The sequence below is a fragment of the Macaca fascicularis genome, chromosome 1 (genome assembly GCF_037993035.2).
Source record: "Macaca fascicularis isolate 582-1 chromosome 1, T2T-MFA8v1.1".
Taxonomy (NCBI): Eukaryota; Metazoa; Chordata; class Mammalia; order Primates; family Cercopithecidae; genus Macaca; species Macaca fascicularis.
In genome coordinates, this window is record NC_088375.1 from 17,431,523 (window position 1) to 17,457,988 (window position 26,466).

Here is a 26,466-nt window from a genome sequence, read left to right on the forward strand (position 1 = left end):
GATCCACCCGCCTCGGCCTCCCAAAGTGCTGGGATTACAGGCATGAGCCACCACTCGCAGCCCGATGCCTATGTTTTTAAATATAAAAACAACAAAGCTATGTTTGGGCAGTAAATGTGTTATTTTTCCTCCAGTTGACCCTGTAATGTCCATTTCCTTTAAGAGAGTTTCCCCATCAGTATTGAATATTCAATATTGAATATCCTGAAAGCATTACTTCAAGCAAGTTGGAAAACCTACGGGTAAGAAAATAAATAACACAATAATAACAATAATCACAATATAACATGATAATATTCTTATCTAGGCTCAGAGCACATCTGAACATTTCACAGTTATTCTTATTCATGTATAAGAAGTGACATGATGGATTCTGTTCCAAGATGGCCAAATAGGAACGGCTCCGGTCTGCAGCTCCCAACGTGATCAATGCAGAAGATGGTGATTTCTGCATTTCCAACTGAGGTACCTGTTCATCTCATTGGGACTGGTTGGACAGTGGGTGCAGCCCACAGAGGGCGAGCCAAAGCAGGGCGGGGCATCATCTCACCCAGGAAGCACAAGGGGTTGGGGGATTTCCCTTTCCTAGCCAAGGGACTCTGTGACAGATGGTACCTGGAAAATCGGGACACTCTCACCCAAATACTGTGCTTTTCCAATAGTCTTAGCAAATGGCGCACCAGGAGATTATATCCTATGCCTGGCTCAGTGAGTGCCATGCCCACAGAGCCTTGCTCACTGCTAGTGCAACAGTCTGAGATCGACCTGCGAGGCAGCAGCCTGGCAGGGGGAGGGGCATCTGCCATTGCTGAGGCTTGAGTAGGTAAACAAAATAGCCGGGGAAGCTCAAACTGGGCAGAGCCCACTGCAGCTCTCCAAGGCCTGCTGCCTCTGTAGACCCCACCTCTGGGGGCAGGGCATAGCTGAACAAAAGGCAGCAGAAACTTCTGCAGAGTTAAACAAACCTGACAGCTCTGAAGAGAGTGGTGGCTCTCCCAGCACGGTGTTTGAGTTCTGAGAACAGACAGACTGCCTCTTCAAGTGGGTCCCTGACCCCCATGTAGCCTAATTGAGAGATACCTCCCAGCAGGGGCCGACTGACACCTCGTATAGGTGGGTGCCCCTCTAGGATGAAGCCTCCAGAGGAAGGATCAGACAGTAATATTTGCTGTTCTGCAATATTTGCTGTTCTGCAGGCTCCACTGGTGATACACAGGGAAAAAGGGTCTGGAGTGGACTTCCAGCAAACTCCAACAGACCTACAGCTGAGAGACCTGACTGTTAGAAGGAAAACTAACAAACAGAAAGGAATGGCATCAACATCAACAAAAAGGACATCTACACCAAAACCCCATTTGTAGGTCACCACATCAAAGACCGATGGTAGATCAAACCACAAAGATGGGGAGAAACCAGAGCAGAAAAGCTGAAAATTCTAAAAACCAGAGTGCCTCTTCTCTTCCAAAGGATCACAGCTCCTCACCAGCAATGAAACAAAGCTGGACGGAGAATAACTTTGACGAGCTGACACAAGTAGGCTTCAGAAGGTTGGTAATAACAAACTTCTCTGAGCTAAAGGAGGATGTTCGAACCCATTACTAAGAAGCTAAAAACCTTGAAAAAAGATCAGACAAATGGCTAACTAGAATAAACAGTGTAGAGAAGACCTTAAATGACCTAATGGAGCTGAAAACCATGGCACAAGAACTACATGACACATGCACAAGCTTCAATAGCCGATTTGATCAAGTGGAAGAAAGGGTATCAGTGATTGAAGATTGAATTAATGAAATAAAGCAAGAAGAGAAGTTTAGAGAAAACAAAGAGTAAAAAGAAATAAACAAAGCCTCCAAGAAATATGGGACTATGTGAAAAGACCAAATCTATGTTTGATTGGTGTAACTGAAAGTGATGGGGAGAATGGAACCAAGTTGGAAAACACTCTTCAGTATATTATCCAGGAGAACTTCCCCAACCTAGCAAGGCAGGCCAACATTCAAATTCCGGAAATACAGAGAACACCACAAAGACACTCCTCGAGAAGAGCAAACACAAGATACATAATTCTTAGATTCACCAAGGTTGAAATGAAGGAAAAAATGTTAAGTGCAGTCAGAGATAAAGGTCGGGTTAACCACAAAGGGAAGTCTGATGACTAACAGTGGATCTCTCAGCAGAAACTCTACAAGTCAGAAGAGAGTGGAAGCCAATATTCAACATTCTTAAAGAAAAGAATTTTCAACCCAGAATTTCATATCCAGCCAAACTAAGCTTCATAAGTGAAGGAGAACTAAAATCCTTTACAGACAAGCAAATGCTCAGAGATTTTGTTACCACTAGGTCTGCCTTACAAGAGCTCCTGAAGGAAGCACTAAACATGGAAAGGAACAACTGGTACCAGCCACTGAAAAACCATGCCAAACTGTAAAGACTATCGATGCTAGGAAGAAACTGCATCAACTAACAGATAAAATAACCTGCTAACATCATAATGATGGGATCAAATTCACACATAACAATATTAACTTTAAATGTAAATAGGCTAAATGCCCCAATTAAAAGACACAGACTGGCAAATTTGACAAAGAGTCAAGACCCATCAGTGTGCTGTATTCAGGAGACCCATCTCACATGCAGAAACACAAATAGGCTCAAAATAAAGGGATGGAGGAAGATCCACCAAGCAAATGGAAAGCAAAAAAAAGCAAGGGTTGCAATCCTAGTCTCTGATAAAACAGACTTTAAACCAACAAAGGTCAAAAGAGACAAAGAAGGCCATTACATAATGGTAAAGGGATGAATTCAACAAGAAGAACTAACTATCCTAAATATATATACACCCAATACAGGAGCACCCAGATTCATCAAGCAAGTCCTTAGAGGCCTACAAAGAGACTTAGACTCCCATATAATAATAATGGGAGACTTTAACACCCCACTGTCAGTATTAGACAGATCAACGAGACAGAAGGTTTACGAGGATCTCCAGGACTTGAACTCAGCTCTGCAACAAGCAGACCTAATAGACATCTACAGAACTCTCCACCCCAAATCAACAAAATATACATTCTTCTCAGCACCACATTGCACTTACTCCAAAATTGACCACATAATTGGAAGTAAAGCACTCTCAGCAAATGTAAAAGAACAGAAATCATAACAAACTGTATCTCAGACCACAGTGCAATCAAAGTAGAACTCAGGATTAAGAAACTCACTCAAAACTGCACAACTACATGGAAACTGAACAACCTGCTCCTGAGTGACTACTGGGTAAATAACAAAATGAGGCAGAAATAAAGATGTTCTTTGAAACCAGTGAGAACAAAGACACAACGTACCAGCATCTCTGGGACACATTTAAAGCAGTGTGTAGAGGGAAACTTATAGCACTAAATGCCCACAAGATAAAGTGGGAAAGATCTAAAATTGACACCCTGACATCACAATTAAAATAAGTAGAGAAGCAAGAGCAAACACATTCAAAAGCTAGCAGAAGACAAGAAATAACTAAGATCAGAGCACAACTGAAGGAGATAGATACACAAAAACCCTTCAAAAAAATCAGTGAATCCAGGAGCTGGTTTTTTGAAAAGATCAATAAAATTGATAGACAGCTGGCAAGACTAATAAAGAAGAAAAGAGGCCGGGCACAGTGGCTCATGCCTGTAATTCCAGCACTTTGGGAGGCCGAGACAGGCAGATCACGAGGTCAGGAGATAGAGGCCATCCTGACTAACACAGTGAAACCCCGTCTCTACTAAAAATACAAAAAATTAGCCGGGTGTGGTGGCAGGTGCCTGTAGTCCCAGCTACTTGGGAGGCTGAGGCAGGAGAATGGCATGAACCCAGGAGGCAGAGCTTGCAGTGAGCCGAGATCGCACCACTGCACTCCAGCCTGGGCGACAGCGCGAGACTCCTTGTCAAAAAAAGAAAGAAAAGAAAAGAAAAAAAAAGAAAAGAAAGAAAGAAAGAAGGAAAGAAGGAAAGGAAGGAAGGAAGGAAGGAAGGAAGGAAGGAAGGAAGGAAGGAAGGAAGGAAGGAAGGAAGGAAGGAAGGAAGGAAAGAAAGAAAAGAAGGAAGGAAGGAAGGAAGGAAGGAAGGAAGGAAGGAAGGAAGGAAGGAAGGAGAAAAGAGAGAAGAATAAAACAGATGCAATAAAAAATTATAAAGAGGATATCGTCACCAATCCCACAGGAATACAAACTACTATCAGAGAATACTATAAACACCTCTACACAAATAAACTAGAAAATCTAGAAGAAATGGATAAATTCCTGGACACATACACCCTCCCAAGACTAAACCAGGAAGAAGTTGAATCTCTGAATAGAGCAATAACAGGCTCTGAAATTGAGGCAATAATTAGTAGCCTACCAACCAAAAAAAGTCCAGGACCATATGGGTTCACAGATGAATTCTACCAGAGGTACAAACAGGAGCTGGTACCATTCCTTCTGAAACTATTCCAATCAATAGAAAAAGAGGGAATCCTCCCTAACTCATTTTATGAGGCCAGCATCATCCTGATACCAAAGCCTGGCGGAGACACAACAAAAAAAGAGACCAATATCCCTGTTGAACATCGGTACAAAAATCCTCAATAAAATACTGGCAAACTGAATCCAGCAGCACATCAAAAAGCTTATCTACCATGATCAGGTCAGCTTCACCCCTGGGATGCAAGGCTGGTTCGAGATATGCAAATCAATAAATGTAATCCATCACATAAACAGAACCAACAACAAAAACCACATGATTATCTCAATTGATGCAGAAAAGGCCTTCGACAAAATTCAACAGCACTTCATACTAAAAACTCTCAATAAACTAGGTATTGATGGAACGTATCTCAAAATAATAAGAGCTATTTCTGACAAACCCATCACCAATATCACACTGAATGAGCAAAAACTGGAAGCATTCCCTTTGAAAACTGGCACAAGACAGGGATACCCTCTCTCACCACTCCTATTCAACACAGATTGCAAGTTCTGGCCAGGGCAATCAGACAAGAGAAAGAAATAAAGAGTATTCAATTAGGAAAGGAGGAAGTCAAATTATCCCTGTTTGCAGATGACATGATTGTATATTTAGAAAACCCCATCGTCTCAACCCAAAATCTCCTTAAGCTGATAAGCAACTTCAGCAATGTTTCAGGATAAAAAAATCAATGTGCAAAAATCACAAGTGTTCCTATACACCAATAACAGACAGAGACCCAAATCATGAGCGAACTCCCATTCACAATTGCTACAAAGAGAATAAAATACCTAGAAATCCAACTTACAAAAGATGTAAAGGACTTCTTCCAGGAGAACTACAAACCACTGCTCAGCGAAATAAAACAGGACACAAACAAATGGAAGAACATTCCATGCTCATGGATAGGAAGAATCAATATGGTGAAAATGACCATATTGCCCAAGGTAATTCATAGATTCAATGCCATCCCCATCAAGCTACCAATGAGTTTCTTCACAGAATTGGAAAAAACTACTTTAAAATTAATAGGGAACCAAAAAACAGCCTGCATTGCCAAGACAATCCTAAGCAAAAAGAACAAAGCTATAGGCAGCACACTACCTGACTTCAAACTGTACTACAAAGCTACAGTAACCAAAACAGCATGGTACTGGTACCAAAACAGAGAGATAGACCAATGGAACAGAACAGAGCCCTCAGAAATAACACCACACATCTACAACCATCTGATCTTTGAAAAACCTGACAAGAACAAGCAATGGGGAAAGGATTCCCTATTTAATAAATGGTGCTGGGAAAACTGGCTAGCCATATGTAGGAAACTGAAACTGGATCCCTTCCTTACACCTTATACAAAAATTAATTCAAGATGGATTAAATACTTAAATGTTAGACCTAAAACCATAAAAACCCTAGAAGAAAACCTAGGCAGTAACATTCAGGACATAGGCATAGGCAAGGACTTCATGACTAAAACACCAAAAGCAATGGCAACAAAAGCCAAAATAGATAAATAGGATCTAATTAAACTAAAGAGCTTCTGCGCAGCAAAAGAAACTACCATCAGTGTGAACAGGCAACCTACACAATGGGAGAAAATTTTTGCAATCTACCCATCTGATAAAGGGCTAATATCCAAAATCTACAAAGAACTTAAACAAATGTACAAGAAAAAAAAAATCAAAAAGTGGGCAAAGGATATGAACAGAAACTTCTCAAAAGAAGACATTTATGCAGCCAACAGACACATGAAAAAATGCTCATCATCACTGGCCATCAGAGAAATGCAAATCAAAACCACAATGAGATACCATCTCACACCAGTTAGAATTGTGATCATTAAAAAGTCAGGAAACAACAGATGCTGGAGAGGATGTGGAGAAACAGGAAAGTTTTACACTGTTGGTGGGAGTGTAAACTAGTTCAACCACTGTGTAAGACAGTGTGGCGATTCATCAAGATCTAGAACTAGAAATACCATACGACCCAGCCATCCCATTACTGGGTATATACCCAAAGGATTATAAATCATGCTACTATAAAGACACATGCACATGTATGTTTACTGCGGCACTATTCACAATAGCAAAAACTTGGAACCAACCCAAATGTCCATCAATGATAGACTGGATTAAGAAAATGTGGCACATATACACCATGGAATACTATGCAGTCATAAAAAATGATGAGTTCATGTCCTTTTCAGGGACATGGATGAAGCTGGAAACCATCATTCTCAGCAAACTATTGCAAGGACAGAAAACCAAACACCACATGTTCTCACTCATAGGTGGGAAGTGAACAATGAAAACACTTGGACATGGGGTGGGGAATATCACAAACAGGGGCCCGTCATAGGGTGGGGGAAGGGGGAGGGATAGCATTAGGAGAAATACCTAATGTAAATGACGAGTTAATGGGTGCAGCAAACCAACATGGCACATGTATACCTATGTAACAAACCTGCATGTTGTGCACATGTACCCTAGAACTTAAAGTATAATTTTTTAAAAAATGTTTTAAGCCAAAAAAAAAAGAAGTGACATGACATAAACTGCCCGGTCTCTGCCCTCCTAACCCTGGGACATCAGGCAGACCTTGAAAGCTGGATATTATCATTTGGGAGGTGAGGAGAAGGCAATGCAATGAAGGTCCCTGCTCTAAAGGCCCTGGTTTGACTTGTACAAGGAAGCAGTAAGGTGCAGAAAGGAGCTTCAGTGGGAGCTATGGCCAGGCTTTGAAATCTTCCCCACACCAGCATGATGACTGGTGTGTCTACCACTGAGCTCCCTGCCTTCCAGTTAGCCAGGGTGAAAAAATAACCAATCCTCTTCTGACACAGATCTCTGTTATTAGGATCACAGAAAAGGTGGCCATGGTGACGATCCTGCCTTTGGGGTTTAGATCATAGACGACTATACCTATGCTTAAATAGCTGTCATAAAAATAGAGTTTTGAGCAGAAATGTGGATCCAGAAAATAGATTTTTAGAAAAATTAAACTACCAATAATGTCCACAGTGAATAGAAAGAGGCTGGTGGCTGAAAATCTATTTAAAGGCTACTGCGACAATCCTGCGTGCATGATGAAGATGGAAAGAGAAAGGAAGAATTTAGGGCGCAAACCCAGGCCCTAAGCATCCAACAGATTCACAGAGTCCATGTACTAAGTGCAGGGAAACTGAGACCACTCCAGGTATCTCAAGCAGAGGAAATTTAACATAGAGAATTGGTTACAAAGATATAGAAAGAACTAGAAGAGAACAAAGGAGAGGGAGAGGGCAGAAGTAAAAAGGAAAAGGGGGTCATAGCTAGACACCCATCATTAATGCTCCTAAACGATGTCCCTCGGCCTGCTTGGCCTGAAGAGGTTGTGCCAGTTGGCTCTGGAGCCACCAAGGAAGTGTTACATCAACTAAGACTGGAGCCCCAGTAAGGGGGTCACCTGCAGGGTTGCCGATGTTCCAACTCACCCCGTCCTTACTATCACTACAGCAACTGCTTGCAATGACCTCACAGTAAAACCCAGAATCAGGAAGTTTTTCTCTCTGTCTTACTGGTCTCCCACCAGTGCCTCCTATTAACAGAATTTAACAGCAAACAAGCTGGCGAGATAGCCTGGGACGTGTAGCTTTCCGGCTCCTAGCCCTAGCAGTAAAGAGCAAAGCACAGGAAGGTAAGTGAAAGGCCAGCCTACACTCTTACCCGTTTGTAACAAATGTCCATTGTGAAGGATATGTACAGGGCAATGGTGAGGAAGCAAGGTGATGGGGAGGGTAGGGGTTATAGTCCTTGCCTTCAAGGAAAATCCTAGAGGTAATTTAGAATTGGGGCAATAGCAAAATTGCTCCTGTGACTGTATGGCAATCAGATCATTGAAATTAAATGGAAATGACCAAGTTGGAGCCAGATAAAGCATGCCACGTGCCCTCTCCAGAATTCTCTGTCTGCTATACTAAAAATAACATCTTTCTCTTGTTGACAGAATTGCAGCTAGCACATATGGTACCATTGTGCAAATTTTTAAAAGGTATCTTCTCTGGGGTGCTAAAATATAAAAAGATGTCCTCTCAGGGAGGGTAAATTAGAAAAAGGTGGCATCTCTGAGCTGATGAATTAGAAAAAGGCTTGCCATCCTCAGCACCAGGGCTCCATTCACCCCTCGGCCAGTACCATTATGTGGGATGTCACCTGCACAGTGGCAGGCTGCAGGCCACCTGTAATACGCTACTGTTTGCTAAGCCCTTTTATCTCTCATCTTACATGATCCTCACAATAGTCCCACAAAATAAGCATTATTACTTCCCATCTTACAGTCGTAAAGAATTAAATGGCTTATTCCCAGTCATATACTTAATAAGTGACACAGGAGCTGGTAGAAATGTGAAATCTAATAATAGCTCCTCAACAATAATATTGAGCGCCAACAGTGAGGCAGAAACTGTATGTACTTGAAACTCTACACATATGACCGCAGTCAATTCTCTTAACAGTATGAGGTTGCTAGTATTCTCTGCATTTCACTGGCCAATTTTTGACTGCTAGGAGAACAAGGACATCAGGGTCCCGGGGAAGCCCCCCACCCCGTGCAAACAGTGTGTGTGCCCAGTCCCCGAGCCACCATGAATGGCATTCTTTCAATTATTTTATTTTTTTTTTTTTGTACTAGTTATTGCTTCACTCAAAGGAGGCCTAAACACAGTGAGATCTGAAGGGACAAGGGGACTGAATAGGAATATCTGAAGCTGGGATTTCCTGTGGGTTTTTCTACGAGTGAAACAAAAAGCTCCTTTGACTCTGGTTCCTTCGGGGTTCCAGGGAACAAGCTGGCATTATCTCTGCACTGAAGGGCCTTTGACTCCCATACTCACTGCAGACAATGCTAAAAGAACACCCAAAGGATTAGTGAAATGGCCTGCCAAGTCCCCAACTTTACAGAAGCTCTCCCTTGGTGGAAACAGCTCACAAGTGACAGCTCTGAAAATTTACAGAGAGCCGGCAAGGTTTGGTGGGAAGGCAATAGATCGAGTCCTCATCCTCTGCTGTCCCAGTGCATACTCAGGTTGGGTACATTTTCATAACGGTTTTATTAAATAGATTTTCACTGTGACTATTTCCTCCCTGGAGCTAAAACACCTGAGAAGCCAAGGAAGAAGGAAAACTGTGTTTAGAGAGAAAGGCAATGACAGACGCCCTGCTGAGCTGAACTTCTTTTAAGGTTAGAATGCCCTCTTTGGGTATGAAATTACAGCAGCAAGAGCAGGGAATTTTCTGAGCCAGAAGAGATTCAGAAACACCAAAATCCACACAATGTCCTAATGGAGAATTGTATAGAGCTTACATTTCATAGAGATGAAAATGTTATATAGGCAAAACCAAAAATCAATTGCACAGTGAAAAAACAAAAGATTTACTGGGTCTAGAACTATAACTCCTATAACAGAGCCAACCTATATGTTTTGTTACACAGCCTTCACTGTCCATGATACATTTGGTATCAATCATCCACACCAAATCTTCTCATCACCAGCAGCACTAGAGATACTCAGAGCCCAAGACAGCATCCTACCCACCAAAAGAATAGCTCACCTTGATTGTCATTGCTGGTTGGTATTTAATGGGGCACCTTGACAGTTTCAACCCTTTTCCTTCAGGCCTATCAATGAAAGCAGTTGTCCAGTTCATCTTGTAAGACCAGCAGGGTCTCCAGAGCATGGACAGACTACAGGGTAGGTTATCATTTGTCCTAAGGCTACAAAATGTGGCATCACAGGATTCATCCAAAAGGCAGCATCGGGAGAGTCTATACTAGTCAGCCCTCCAAAGAGTGTAAGTCAAGCAGGAGAATCCAGGGGTCAGGCCAAGGATCAAAAACCAGGGAGGGGCCCAGCATGGTGGCTCATGCCTATAATCCCAGCACTTTAGGAGACAGAGGCAGGAGGCTTTCTTGAGCCCAGGAGTTCAAGACCATCCTGGGTAACATGGGGAGATCCTGTCTCTACAAAAAATAAATAAAAATAAAAATAGCCAGGTATTCTGACATGCTCCTATAGTCCCAGCTACTTGCAGGGCTGAGGTGGGAGGATCACTTGAGCCCAGTAAGTAGAGGCTGCAGTGAGCTGTGATCATGCCACTGCACTCCAGCATGGGCAACAGAGGGAGACCTTGTCTCAAAAAAAAATACCAAAGAGGTCTAGTGAGCCCACAGTTTTGGAAGCTGAGTTTGGGAGGCACTCCCACTCAGAGCATACTGCTGTGCTGCTTTTATGGAGAAGCCAGCCTGCACTCACACTCTAGGAATGTGCTGAAGCTGGGGGTGAACAGTACAACCCCACGATGTCTTGTGCTTATCTTCCCCAAGACACTCTCCTGTTCATCTGTTCCTCCCTTACGCAGTGCTGCGCCTGGTGGCTCAGAGACCAAACGCAGCATATCAGCAGCCTGTCTCAAGAAACAGAGGCAGTACAATAGTAACTGAGGCTAAGAACTGGAAATGGAGGACGAGGGGAAGAGAGGAAGTGGAGGGAAAGTAGCAAAACAGCTCTTAAAAGCACAAATCCATGATGCATCATCTCTAATTCCAAAATCCAAAATTCTCTGAGAACCTCAAGCTTTCTCTAATTCATCTGGCAGTAATCTGACCTGACTGAACTCACATGGTGGCAGAACCTCACGTGCACAGATGTGAAGCAATTTAGAGTCTTTATTTATCCTACTCAGTGGGAACAAGCATCTGTTTTGCTGTAGAAACACTAATGTGATTCAGATAGCATTATATATCTGTAGAAATACCAATGTGAATCAGATAACATTAATCCACTTGGACCTGGATTAGGACAGGAGGGAGCCACAGATCACTGGACAAGCAATAAAGCCAACAGATTATAGGCAGGACTGGCTGCTGGGGACAACACAAGGAAGTTTATAGTAAAAGCAGTTCTCTACACATAAATGATGATAGGTTGTGACAAATACTGATCACACTGGACCTTCACTGCAACTCTGTAAATTGAGGGCTGATATTATCATCCCCATTTTCACAAGGGAGGACACTGAGATCTAGAGACACTAGAGGACTTATGCAGGACCCTGACCCTCCTTCCCCATCCACGTCCTTTCCACCTGGCCATTCAGCTGGTTGTGGTTAACTATCACTTATCCACAACAATAACAAACAAGTTGAAGTATGTTGATCACAATTTAAATGATGTTTGCCTTTGGGATGTACCTCTGTGCTTCCAGGAGAAGATGCATTTGTCCATTGTTTCAGGAATGCACCATACTTCATGATAAATGATGAACGCAGGAGGTGTTGGGAGCACCAGAGGTGTAAGGGTTGGCTAGGGGGATGCTGCAGTGTCCCATGCTTCATCAGTCTCCTAAATCCACTCCAAATTAAAATTATGATGATGTGCTTTGCTATGGGGAATGGACATTTTTCTCTCATGAAACATGTAGATGGAGGCTCCTTTAGAGATTTTTGTCACTTTTGGCATGTTGATCTTGAACATGCGCTCTACATGAAAAGTGTGCTTGTGAACCCAAGCAACACTAAGACAAGTGCCTTGTGCTCCTCTTTCTAACCCAACTGTTACCTAATCCTCTCCACGTGATGTTTCAAGAGCCACTCCTGGTTGAGGGCAATTCTACCTACTCCTGCATGTCATGGTGGCTATATTACACATGCTGTTTTAAAGCAATCCAGTTCAATAAGTCTTTATTGTTACTATAAGTCTAACATGAATTATAAGAAGGCAAATGACACAAGGTTTGTCCTCAAGAAATTTACCCCAGACTAATACAAAGACATACCCAAAACAGTGGATTTCTCTCCACTAAATTCCTGCTGATTGACACTTTCCCTGCTCTGTGATAATTAATAATTATTCATTTTATTGGCAAAGGCAGTCTCCTAATTTGGATGTTGTCTTTTAAAAAGGATCTTTTACTCATTGAAAAAGAAAATAAGGAGTAAACACAGCAATAGGTAAAAAATAGGCTGGTATAAAAATAGACACATAGATCAATGAAACAGAATTAAAAACTCAGAAATAAATCTACATATTTACAACCAACTGATCTTTGACAACATTGACAAGAACATACACTGGGCAAAGGACACCCCTTTCAATAAATGATATTGGGAAATTGGATGGCCATATGCAGAAGAATGAAACTGGACCTCTATACCTCACCATAAACAAAAATCAACTAAAGATGAATTAAAGTCTTAAAAATAAGACCCAAAACTATAAAAATACTAGAAGAAAAGTAGGGAAAACTCTTCTGGACATTGGTCTATGCTAAGAATTCATGTGTAAGACCTCAAAAGCACAGGCAACAACAAAAAGAAAACATAAACAAATGGTACTTAGTTAAACTAAAAAGCTTCTGCAGAGCAAAGGAAATAATCAACAGACTTAAGAGACAACCTGCAGAATGTGAGAAAATATTTGCAAACTATGCATCCAACAATATTCAGAATATGCAAGGAACCCAAACAATTCAACAACAACAACAAAAATAATTCCATTAAAAAGTGGGAGAAGGACGTGAATAGACATTTTTCAAAAGAAGACATACAAATGGCCAACAGGTATATGAAAAAATGTTCAACATTACTACTAATCAAAGAAATGCAAATTGAAATCACGAGATGCCATCCTATGCCAGTCAGAATGGCCATTATTAAGAAGTCAAAAAGTAACAGATACTGAAGAGAATGCAGTGAAAAGTGAAAAATATAACTATTGCTGGGAATTTAAATTATTAAAACCTCTACGGAAAACAGTATGGAGATTTCTCAAAGAACTAAAACTAAAACTACCATTTAATACCGCAATCCTACTACTGCATATCTACCCAAAGGAAAAGAAATCAATGTATCAGAAAAATACGTGGACTCACATGTTTATCAAAGCAATATTCACAACAGCAAAGATATGGAATCAACCTACATGTTCATCAACAGAGAACTGAATAAAGAAAATACAGTGAACGTACAAAAGGGAAAACTATTCAGCCATAAAAAATGAAATCATGCCTTTTGCAACAACATGGATGGAACTGGAAGCCATTATCTTAAATGAAACAAGTCAGACACAGAAAGACAAATATCACATGGTCTCTCCTACAAGTGGGAGCTAAATCATGTCCACACATGGATATAGAAAGTGGAATAACAGACAGTGGAGACTCAGAAGGGTGATGATAGGAGGGGTGAAGGATGAGAAATTATTCAATGGGTACAATGTACACTATTTGGGTGATGGACATCCTAAAAGCTCTGACTTGACCATTAGGCCAACTATGCATGTAATGAAATTGCACTGTACCTCATACATTTATATAAATAAAAAAACTAATCATTTGACCCAGCGATCCCATTACTGGGTATATACCCAAAAGACTGTAAATCATTCTACTATAAAGACACATGCGCATGTATGTTTATTGCAGCACTATTTACAATAGCAAAGACTTGGAACCAACCCAAATACCCATCAATGATAGACTGGATAAAGAAAATGTGGCACATATACACCATGGAATACTATGCAGTCACAAAAAAAGATGAGTTCATGTCCTTTGCAGGGACATGGATGAAGCTGGAAACCATCATTGTCAGCAAAATAACACAGGAACAGGAAGCCAAACACCATACGTTCTCACTCATAAGTGGGAATTGAACAATGAGAACACATGGACACAGGAAGAGGAACATCACACACACACCAGGGCCTGTCAGGGGGTGGAGGGTGAGGGGAGGGAGAGCATCAGGATAAATACCTAATGCATGCGGGACTTAAAACCTAAATGATAGGTTGATAGGTGCAGCAAACCACCATGGCACATGTATACCTATGTAACAAACCGGCATGTTCTGCACATGTATCCCAGAACTTAAAGCAAAATAAAAAAAAAAAACTTTTTTTAATAAAATTAAAAAGCAGAATAAAATTTTAAAGATAGTGTTGATATAAATTCATATCAAGATTAGCTGAAGGGAAAGTAACTCCCATAAGACATCTCATTCTGTTTCTGCTGAGCCTGTTCTGACTCCTTGAAATGAGAAAAACAGGGGTAATAATAATATAGTTTATCATTTATTACCTTATGCTTTTCAAAAAAAGTTTCAAAAAACTTTTACACACGATCAATATTTGAATGAATGCACTTAGATAATCCCAAATCACACAGTCAAGAAAATATGTAAAAGTTAAATTCAAATGATAGAATTTGTCCATTTTTCCATTCAAATTACAATTTAAGTCAAGTAAAGAAAGACACACAAAAGCTGTATGATTAGGAGGGAGTGCAGTGCTCATCCTCCTGTCCCTAAGGCCGATTAGCCAGTTGGGTGAGAGATGAGATCATGAGTTCTGGGTCAGTGAGTCATTCCCTTTCACCGTGGCCCCCAGACACAAACAGCTGCAGGTCTCCCAAAGCGTGTGTCCACCCTACAGAGCTGCCACCATACAGAGGAGAAAATGTGGGTGAAAGTAAGCAACACCACAACCAGGAAATTAACTCAGTATTCTACAAATGGAGAACTACGTATCCCTTTCTGAATGAAGAGCAGCACATTTCACACAGAGTGTGGAAATCAATATTGAGTACATTGTTTTCAAAATTGTCATACCTAGGAGTAAACCCAGCAATAGGTAAATTATGAATTAAAGGAGTCCTTCTTTCTTCCTCCATCTATCCATCCATCCAGCCTCTAAGGTATTTATTAGGTATCTACTAGGTGCCAGATACCTCTTAACGATTTTGGTACATCCTGATGTGCCCAATCATTCTGATGAAACAATATCAGAAACTTTATGAGAATTAATTCTCTTTTTTCCATGGGACTATAGGCTTCTCAATGGTATAGACAATACTATCTATTTAAATTTATATGTCAATTTATATATATGCAAACATAAGTATATATACTTTTTTTATATTCAAGAGCTACCATAGTATCTGACTATATAGTGTATGCATCTCAATAAATATTTAAACTGAACTGAACTTCTGAAACTCTTGATTGGTTTCAAAAGATATAAAAATAATAGACTTGGTTAATCTATGCATTGGATTAATCCATCCTAAATATAATTAACAGTTTGGTCTAATCCAGTGAGAATAGAGTAAACCATAAGTGTACCACATAGATGAGGGAGTAAGGAGATAAACCAGACGACTTCTTTCAGCTGAAGAAGTCTACACCGGAGTCAGAAAAACACGTTATATCCATACCAAACTATAACAGAAGAAGGAGAGAACAGATGATTCCAGAGAACCAGGGAAGGCTGAGAAGCATTATTGATTTGCTAGATCATAAATAAGGGATGACATTTTGATGTGTTCAGATTGGGAGCAAGGAAGATGGGTTCTGTAATATTCTTGGTGGGCAGAATAATGTGCGCAATAAAAAGGCCAGAGTGTCCGTTTTAGGTGTTTAAGGGCCAGTGTACGGAAGGCTTGAAAAGGGATGCTAAGAATTTGCTTGGGGGCAGATAATGAGTTTCTGAAAGCCCTGTCCACAGAGGAACAATAACCCAATCAGATCTGTGCCTTATGAGGACTGTCCTGGCAGCAGTGCACAGGCCTGGCTGGACATAATGACACAATCCAGCAGAGACATAACGACACAATCCAGTATCAGAACTGGGCAGACACAGGAAGGCCTGGAACACCTTCTGAAGAGGCATCCTAGGTGTGGCTGTTAAGCTCTAAGGCCTAAGAATACCAGGCTCCCTTAGTTCTTCTCTCTAGACTGGATGGCCCTTGAGAACAATCTACATTTTTGTTTTGGGGGGTTTTGTTTGTTTGTTTGTTGTTTTTGTTTTTTTAGAGACAGGGTCTCGCTACGTTGTCCAGGCTGGAGTGCAGTGGCTATTCACAGGCACAAGCATAACGCACTGCAACCTTGAACTCCTGGCCTCAAGCAATCCTCCCACCCCAGCCTTCCAAGGAGCTGGGACTATAGGCATGCACCACCATGCCTGGCACTCTACATCTTTAAGTACCCTGCAATGCACAACACTGTGCTGTGTATACAGTCGGTGCCAGTAAGTGTTTGTGAATGAATAAATAAATACAATAGGAGAAATTAATGGATGAGTTAATGTCTCTAGGAGATAATTCTATAAGGAACACAAAATGATTAATAGAGTCGAGGTAATTTAAGGCCCCCAAATCTACTGTTTAAATTGAATACAGATGATCTATCCCCAAGGACAGTGTCTCACATTTCATTTTGCTTGGCCTGCAGCTATAATACAAAAACACTGGGGAAACATTAAGACTTGTACTGAAATATGTGAACTTTTTTTCTTCAGAAGATTTATGATCCCAAAACAGCTCTTGCAACTCTAAGTTTCCAGTGTAGCAGAAACATAAGAACCCCATTTTACCTCTGTATTTACTTTTTTTTTTCACTTGACCACTGTAAAATAATCTTCGTTTTCCTATCAGTGTTGGAGTAAGATGAGGCATGCTTTCACTTATAAATGCAAAACACGCACATTCTCCTGTGTTAAAGATAAAGTCCAACAATCAATCTACTCACAGATCAGGAGATGACAGGTACAGGCCGGCCGCGGCGGCTCACTCCTGTAATCCCAGCACTTCAAGAGGCCGAGGCAGGCAGATCACTTGAGGTCAGGAGTTCAAGACCAGCCTGGCCAACATAGTGAAACTCTGTCTCTACTAAAAATACAAAAATTAGCTGTGCACGGTGGGGTATGCCTGTAATCCCAGCTACTTGGGAGGCTGAGGCAGGAGAATTGCTTGAACCTGGGAGGAGGAGGTTGCAATGAGCCAGGACTGCACCACTGCACTCCAGCCTGGGTTACAGAGTGAGACTCCGTTTCAAAAAAAAAAGAGATGACAGGTATGATAAAGAAAAGTTAGGTAGGTGTACATGTCACAAAATGCAATTTCAACTCAGATTCCACACTCAGGACACAACTTACTCATTAAACTTTAGATATTTCACCTTTCAACCTGTGAAAGCGATTAGTCTCCATGCAGGGCCACCTGTCAAATGCACGTTTCTATTCCTGGTAGATTTGTTCACCTGGGTGAACACAATTGTGTTAATGATTAATATCAATCCTAGACCTGTATAGCTCTGGGGAGTTAAAGTAGCTACTACATTCAGGCAGATGACTGCAAAGAAGTTATCTAGGCTTCCTGAAATGGAACCACCTGGGTGAGGGAAGGAAGCAAAATGTGAAAGCCCAATGAGCAGGGAATAGGAAATTTACACAGTAGCTCAAATCCTGCACAGTCCCAATCCTGCAGGACAATGACCACAGCATCTTAGCGCTGGAAGGGTTCCCATTCGTCATTCCATGCAGCCCCCTCCCCCGTGCAGAACCTCCATGACAGTCCCCCTAGAGTCATCCAACACTGCCCTACATACTTCCAATGACAAAAAGTTCTCTGTCTTTCATGGTAGCCTATTCCATCAATGGATAACTATTTTTAGCAAGTTTTTTTTTTTAATTTAGTCAAAATGTGATAGCTTTCTAATGTGTGGCTCTCATGCTAATTCTAATTCTGAGCCAAGTAGGCACTCAATAAATGTCGAATAAACAAATAATGAATTCATGAACAATTTTTTTTTTTTTTTTTTTTTTTTACAGAGTCTCTCTCCGTAGCCCAGGCTGGTGTACATGATCTCAGCTCACTACAACCTCCGCCTCCCAGGTTCAAGCAATTCTCCAGCCTCAACATCCTGAGTAGCTGGGATTACAGGCTCAAGCTACCACACCCAGCTAATTTTTGTATTTTTACTAGAGACGGGGTTCCGCCATGTTGGCCAGGCTGGTCTCGAACTCCTGACCTCAGGTCATCTGCCCACCTCAGCCTCCCATACTGCTGGGATTACAGGCATAAGCCACCACACCCGGCCGAAAATCTAAGTTTTTAAGAGCCATTATGGCTCAAAAAAAAGGGATTCAGTTCAATTCATTTAATGTATCTTAAGCAGGGATGAATTACACAGAACTATGAAATGAAACACAACTTAATGAAAACAGTTCTAAGTAAGTGAAGAGGAACCAGGTTCTAACAATCGCTCTGCTGCTGTTCCTCAGTGTTCTCACCTGTAAAATAAGGATGCCAGATTACATGATCTCTACTGCCACTTACAACATTCAATATTCTACAATAAATATATGATTTATCTTCAGAGATTGCTGTTCCTCACCTCAAGGAGCTTACAGTCTTATTTACATTCCTCTGAGAGTTCAAAATCTGAACTCTGAAAAATAAAGGATAAAATTCCATTCATGACAGGCAAATGTTGTGGCTGAACGGGTAGAATTTTATCCGCTTTTTTTTATGATGAGCAAGCACAAGGCCATGTGGCTGGAAAATTAAGCTGAAGTTGACATGAGAAAAATCATGTGGGGCTACTTATTTCAATCACAGTCAGGCATCACTTATTGACAGGGACAGGTTCTGAGAAATGTGTCATCAGGTCATTTTGTCATGCAAACATCATAGAGTGTACTCACAAAAACCTGGATGGTATAGGCCATGACACACCCAAGCTATACTGTATAGCCTATTATTCCTAGGCTACAAACCTGTGCAGTATGTTGCTGTACTGCACACTATAGGCAGTTGTAACACAATGGTAAGTACTTTTCCATCTAAACATATCTAAACATAGACAAGATACAGTAAAAATACACTATAAAAGATGAAAAATGGTCACCTGTATAGGAGGCTTATCATGCATGGAGGACTGGAAGTTGCTCTGGGTGAGTCAGTGAGTGAGTGGTGAGTGCATGTGAGGGCCGAGGACATAATTTTATGCTACCGTATTTATAAACACCGTACACTTAGGCTATACTAAATTCATTTAAATTTTTTTCTTCAACAACAAATTATCTTTAGTGTACCGTAACTTTTTTTACTTTATATATAATTTTTTAATTTTTTTTAACTTTTTGACTTTTTTATAATGACACGTAGCTTAAAACACAAATACATTGTGCAGCTATACAAAAATATTTTTTCTCTATATCCTTATTCTATAAGCTCCTGTTTTTAATTTTCATTTTTTTACTTTTGAAACTTTTTGTTAAAAACTAAGACACAAACACACACACTAGCCTGGGCCTTCCCAGGGTCAGGATCATCACCATCCCTGCCTTCCACCTCCACACCTTGTCCCATTGGAAAGTCTTCAAGGCAAAAACATGCATGGAGCCATCATCTCCTATGACACCAATGCCTTCTTCTGGATACCTCCTGAAGGACCTGCCTGAGGCTGGTTTACAGTTAACTTTTTTTTTTACTAAGTAGAAGTCCACAAAATAACAACAAAATGTATAGTAAATACTAGGCAATAGGAAATTGTCAGACCACTCTCACATATGTGACATTGACCAAAACGTCATTACGCGAGGCATAACTGCACTTATTTTGAGACTCCGTCTCTACATACATAGTTCTCAGTAGCATCATTTGTTAAATAAGGATGCCGACATCTTACCTGCCAGAACACAAGGAGTTTAGCCAATTGCTATTTTGAAGCTTCATCTGAAAATAAGTTCTGTGATTCTGTTTATAAGTCAGTGACCAGTGACCCTGGTGACTGGAGGGAGCCCACAATGTCTAGCATCCATTTCTGAATCATGACAAAAAGCAAGTGGCCAAAGGGGAAATGGGGCAGGGAAAGGAAGCAGATACAGGACCAGTAGTCATAAAAGAGGCTGTACGCACCATGTTAGTCCCTGCCTACCTTCTACAGCTAAATGTCAGTATTTCATTCATTGCCCAGCCACAGTTCTCTCTTCCTGCTTCTACTTGGTATGAACATTTGAAAGCTGATTGCAAAGTCTTGGCTCAAGAGAAGCAGCCGGTGAACTCTGGTTTTGAAAGAAAAAATGGATTCTGAATGGCTAAAGCATCTGGAATTTTAAAAATTACGTGATTGTTGCACAGAAGTCATTCGTTAAGGAATTTTTTCCACAGAGTCATTAAAGTTAGGAACTAACAACGGAAGACTCCTCGAGGCTAAAAGTCTTGTATTACTAAATGGTGCTGACTGAAAAATGGCTCTTCACCGGTGGTTCCAGCTGTGCCAGGAGGGGACCCTCCTCAACCCAGGGTGGCTGCCAAGGGAATCTCTGGAAGCAGTGGGGTCTGCTTGGGTTGCATGAGAACACAGCATATAAAATGAATCACCATCATTATTATCAAAAGAATGATTGTGGCCAGGTGCAATGGTTCACATCTGTAATCCTACTACTTTGGGAGGTCAAGGCTGGAGAGTTGCTTGAGGTCAGGAGTTCAAGGTCAATCTGGCCAACATAAGGAGACCCCATCTTTTTTAATTAAAAAAAGAAAAAAAAAAGAATGAATCTAATTCTGGTCTAATGACCCTAACCTAAAATAGGTTAATTTTTGTACTCAGAAAAATAGGTATATTTTTGTACTCAGAAACTTTGTGTGCTGGTCTTTAAATCTTGTTTAAAGGGCCGGGTGTGGTCTCAGAAACTTTGTGCACTGGTCTTTAAGTCTTGTTTAAAGGGTGGGGCGCAGTGGCTCATGCCTGTAATCCCAGCATTTTGGGAGGCTGACGCAGGCAGATCACAAGGTCAGGAGATCGAGACCATGCTGGCCAATATGGTGAAACACCGTCTCTATTAAAAATACAAAAATTAGCTGGACATGGTGGTGGGCACCTGTAATCCCAGCGACTCCAGAGGCTGAGGCAAGAGAATCCCTTAAACCCAGGAGGCGGAGCTTGCAAGTGAGCCGAGATCGTGCCACTGTACTCCAGCCTGGGGACAGAACGAGACTTGTTTAAAACTTGTCCAAAGTTCACCATTGTACCGTCTCTTTGCTCTGAAGGTCCTGCATCAAACTTTAACCAAAACCACAATACAATTCAAACATCAACAATTTAGTCTCTAATCCTTTGCCAATCAAAATTTTTAGATTTAAAAAAAAAGAAAAAGTTTTAATGAGCATAATAAATTGGCTTTTTTTCTACATTAATGTCATAATGTTTGAGCAATTAGCAAGTACTATTTTTGTCATTTAACAAAAAACAACAATAGTTTGCATCTCACTTTAGAAATAGACACAAATGGATGCATGCAGCATAGAAATGGGTTACAAGGACAGAGACACCAAGCTATTTGTCTACCTTGGTGAGATTACAGTCGTTTTTAGTGTTCATTTACTTGTTTGTAATTTTCTGTGCTTCCCGTAATGAGCATGCATTGCTTTTGGAAACACAAAAACCAATAAGATAAACAATTTAGGAAACAAATAAACTAGGAATTGTTTGTGCAGCACAGAAACAGAGCCTTCACGCTCCTCTCAGAAGTTTCTGCTTTCTTCTGGAGGCATCTTGGGTGGGCAATGAACTTCCTGCAGAAAAGTCCTGGGGCCCAGCCCTGCAAAGTAGCCACGACACCCAAAGCCTCGATTTCTGTTTACGCCTCATGTGCTATCGTAAGGGTTCTGGCAAATGAGTGTTGAAACAAAACAATCCAGATACCACTTTGAGATTTGCGATGAGATCTTGCAACCTGTTCTTTCAATGTTTTAATAACTTTTCTGCAAATTGTCATCATTTGTTTTACAAGAAGACAAAGTATATTTTATAAAACAAGGCTGCAGGAAATTAAAATTATGCCAGAGCCTCTTTTGCCAGGGCTAACAATTCACTCTTACATTTCGGGTCTACAGATATGCAGGATGGAGTTTGGGCCTGGTGGCTCATGCCTGTAATCCTAGCGCTTTGGGAGGCCAAAGTGGGAGGAATGATTGAAGCCAGGAGGTGGAGACCAGCCTGAGCAACATAGCAAGACTCCGTCTCTAAAAAAAATAATTAGGTGGGCATGGTGGCATGCACCTGTAATCCCAACTACTCAGAAAGCTGGAACAGGAGGATCACTTGAGCCCAGGAGTTCAAGGCTACAGTGAGCCATGATTGTGCCACTGCACGCCATCCTGGGTGACAGCGCAAGACCCTATCTCTTAAAGAAAAAAAAAATTACCTAAATTCTAATACAGGTCTGTTCTGAATCACAGCTCCACGCTATAATTTCAGTTTGGCAAGTCACCAAGAACACAGTTGTGAGTAGCACCCACGCCGGGGTTCTAATCCTGGCTTTACACTTAAGAGCTCTGTGAGCTTGGGAACCAAGCAGGGTGACCCTGAACCTCAGCTTTGCCACAGGGAAATGAGGACTGTAATCCCAGTCCCATAAAGATGTGGGGAGGATTTCATCAAAGGAATTCATAATAAAATGTCTGGCACATTTTAAGTTCTAAAAACCTGCAGATGTTACCATTCCCTCCTAGTACTATCATGTTTTATTTGTGCATAGTGACTCATACTCCACAAGGTGCTTTCAGATCTTTTGCCCCATTTGATCCTCAGGCAATGTGATCATTACAAAAGGCAGTAATTACTACCCCCATTTTTCTTTTATCTTTTTTGTAAACAGATGAGAAAACAGGCTCAAAGTCAAAGAGCCCGAAAAGCGGGTGTCTTGTCCAGGGCTCTTTTTGCTCTGTGGCACGGAACTGAACCTCAGAGGACTTCACGTACCATGCCCAGGACAAGAAAACTACATTTATTTTTAAATGCCCTACCATTCCTACGTTAATCAAATCAAACTGGTATTCTCACATTACTCGTAATGATTTAGATTTTGCCTAGGAAAAATGGCAACTAAGGTTTTTTGAGATACTAGGTATCTCAGGCATTGGGCAAGGTGCTTCAGTTCCACCATCACAGTTAAACCGTGTAACAACCCTATGAAGTAGGTACTGTCATAGTCTCCTGCATGTCCAGGATTGACATGCAGGCAGATTTTCTCCAAACTCCAGTTCCTATGGTCCTAGTGCTGTCCAATTCAAATTTGTCCAGTCGATGATAACACTTTGCAAACTGATTTCCCATACAACAAACCTAGCAACACAGGGAGGCCAGGTTATGAGTGTTCTCTTTTACATTTCAGGAGACTGACGCTCTGAGAGGTTAAATGACTGACCCAGCCCTGTCCTCACCCAGCAAGGGCACATGGCAGCACTCCCTAACTCCAAATCTCACTGTCTTTGGAAAACCTCACATTTTAAGAGTCAGAAGGTAGAAGTGCTGTCATTGTTGAAAAACAACCATCCACTCAGTGGTCATCACTAAGAGTTGACAGCGAGACCCGCGCTCCAGGCGGTGGAAACGGAGCAGTCTCCGGCTTCGGCCGTGGCCGTTACAGTAGCCAAGTAGGAAGTGGGCGGTGCACTGATTTCAGAGCAGCCCCTAGGGAAGGCAAAGGCACCAGTTCCTGGTTCGGCTCCCAGCCTCCTCCCTCCAGGTCCCCGAAGGGGTGGAACCCGAGATCCAGCTGGGTCTTGGGGTTAGGCGGGCGGGACGTCCCCTGTCCCGAGGGGGCGCGGGCTGGGGCGCACTGCAACAAGAGTGTGGGCCGCGCAGATGTCCCGGGACGGATCCAAACCCCTGCAACCTTTCCCGGTCACCTGGACACGCAGCGGGGGCGCGGGTCAGACGCCTGCAGTTTCGCAAACTGCCGGTCCCCGGGGATTGCTCCACAGTCCTAGGTCAGGGACCTGGCCCGACTCGCTCTTCTCTCAACCTCGCAGGCCGCGCGTCCTGCCTCAGTTTCCCTCACCTCGAAAGGGGTTGTTAACAGAGGCACGCCCTGACCTACAGGACTTCCTGGAGGCCAGAGCGCGCCCCCCCTGCCAGGACCCAGCAGGACGTGCTAGGACGCGGTGGCAGCTCCCCTACCTGCGCGGTGGCCCACGCCGCCGCCGCTGCCGGCGGCCGGGGCGCCCTGGGGACCCCCACCTGGCATGCGCCCCTCTGCCAGCTCCTCCCGCTCCGCCTGGGCCGCCTCCTGCTCGCTCCCCGAGGGGGAAGGGAGCAGCGCGCCGGACGGGAAGTGAGGAGGGGGCTGGCGACGAAGGGGGCGGCTCCTTTCTTCTCCTCAGCGAGGCCGCTGTTTCCTTTCCAGCATTGGCCCCTCACGCGCGCGCGCGCGCGCGCACACACACACACATACACACACACAGAGACACACACACACACACACACACACACACACACACACACACAGAGACACACACACACACACACACACACACACACACACACACACACACACACACACACGCAGCTGGGGCGGGCGGGGCCAGCGGCCCTCATAGCCTGTCTCCGGGATCTCGGGACCTCAGAAAGTTTGCTTTCACTCTGACTCATTTCTGGAGGAAACAAGAGGGGAAGTGCAGGAAGCCTCCAGGATGGGGTACAGGAGAGCGCCTTCCAGACGCGTGATTTGAGAAGTGACCACACAGTGATGGAGAAGATGCAGGGATCTGAGGGACTCATTTGTACAAAGTGGGGGCGGGGAGGCGGAGTGGGGATGACTGATGACCTTGGAAAGAGATGAGTGGGAGCAGATGTTTAGAAATGAGTTGGGATTCCAACTTCTAGCATCTTCCAGCAGCTCCGGGCTGGTTCCAGGACACAGGAGTCCACGCAAGCTCCTAGGCAACTGACTCATCCCCTTCACCCCTTCTCTTTGGTTCATTCAAGGAAGCTACTGGAGCACCCCCTAGGTAGCACCTGCTATAGGACAATGGGTGCAAGGAAGGGCTACACATGGGCTCTTTGTCATTAAGCAGCTCACCTCCAGGCTAGAAGGAGAGCACGTGCATAGAAAACCAAATCACAACATGAGATAGAATGTGCCATGTGCCAGAGGCTTGGCACAAAACCTCTTGCAGATGGTTCAGGGATAGGAGGGAGAACTGTGAAGAAGAAGAAGAAGAAGAAGGAGAAGGAGAAGGAGAAGGAGAAGGAGAAGGAGAAGGAGAAGGAGAAGGAGAAGGAGAAGGAGAAGGAGAAGGAGAAGGAGAAGAAGAAGAAGAAGAAGAAGAAGAGGAGTTGGGGAGACGTTCTGCAGGAATGGGAAGGATCTCCTCAGAACGAGAGGAGTTAGAACTAGAGGAAGGCTGAGGTCCTTCAAAAGCTGAAGATCCTTAAGACTGAAAGCACACCGTTGTGCTTAAAATCAGTGTGTTTGCCCGGCATGGTAGTGCACTCCTGTAGTCCCAGCTACTCGGCAGGCTTAGGTGGGAGGATTGCTTGAGCCCAGGAGTGAGCTATGATGGGGCCACTGCACTCCAGCCCAGGTGACAGAGAGAGACTCCCCACACCCCCACCATGTCTCTAAAAATAAATAAATGTATGAATATCTAAGGCCGGGCACTTTGGGAGGCCAAGGTGGGACATTCACTTGAGTCCAGAAGTTTGAGACCAGCCTGGGCAACATAATAAGACCCTCTTTTTTGTTTAACTTTTATTTTAAGATCAGTTTGTTACATAGGTAAACTTGTGTCATGGGTGTTTGCTGTACAGAGTATTTTGTCACCCAGATATTAAGCCTAGTGTTCATTAGTTGTTTTTCTTGATCATCTCCCTTCTCCGACCCTCCACCCTCCAAAAGGCACCAGTGTGTGCTGTTCCCCTCTATGTGTCCATGTGTTCTCATCATTTATCTCCCACTTATAAAGTGAGAACATGCTGTGTTTGGTTTTCTCTTCTCATGTTAGTTTGCTAAGGATAATGGCCTCTGGCTCCATCCATGTCCCTGCAAAGGACATGATCCCATTCTTTTTTATGGCTGCATAGTATTCCATGGTATATATGTACTATATTTTCTTTATCCAGCCTATCATTGATGGGCATTTAGATTGATTCCATATCTTTGCTGTTGTGAATAGTGCTTCAATGAACATGTGTGTGCATGTGTCTTTGTAAAAGAATTATGTATATTCCTTTGTCATAGGATTGCTGGGTCAAACAGTATTTCTGTCTTTAGGTCTTTGAGGAATCACCACACTGTCTCCCACAACAGCTGAACTAATTTACACTCCCACCAACAGTGTAAAAGTGTTCCTTTTTCTCCACAACTTCTCCAGCATC

The 26,466-nt window shown here is 42.6% G+C and overlaps 1 protein-coding gene across 11 annotated transcripts in view; it reads right to left on the reverse strand.

Annotated features, from left to right (window-relative positions):
- DISC1 (DISC1 scaffold protein) overlaps positions 1-24,515 on the reverse strand; it is a 401,778-nt gene extending 377,263 nt beyond the window's left edge. For 8 of the 11 annotated variants that reach the window (XR_012415482.1, XM_065546177.1, XM_065546249.1 and 5 more), the window contains exon 1: positions 24,268-24,515. Coding sequence is in view for 9 of the 11 variants with exons in the window: in XM_065546177.1 (XP_065402249.1) it covers positions 24,268-24,334 (67 nt within the window). In the remaining 2 variants the exon portion in view is untranslated. The remainder of the gene's footprint in view (positions 1-24,267) is intronic. The other 3 variants (XR_012415484.1, XM_073996732.1, XM_073996875.1) reach the window with 1 other exon arrangement.
- Positions 24,516-26,466: the final 1,951 nt, after the last annotated feature.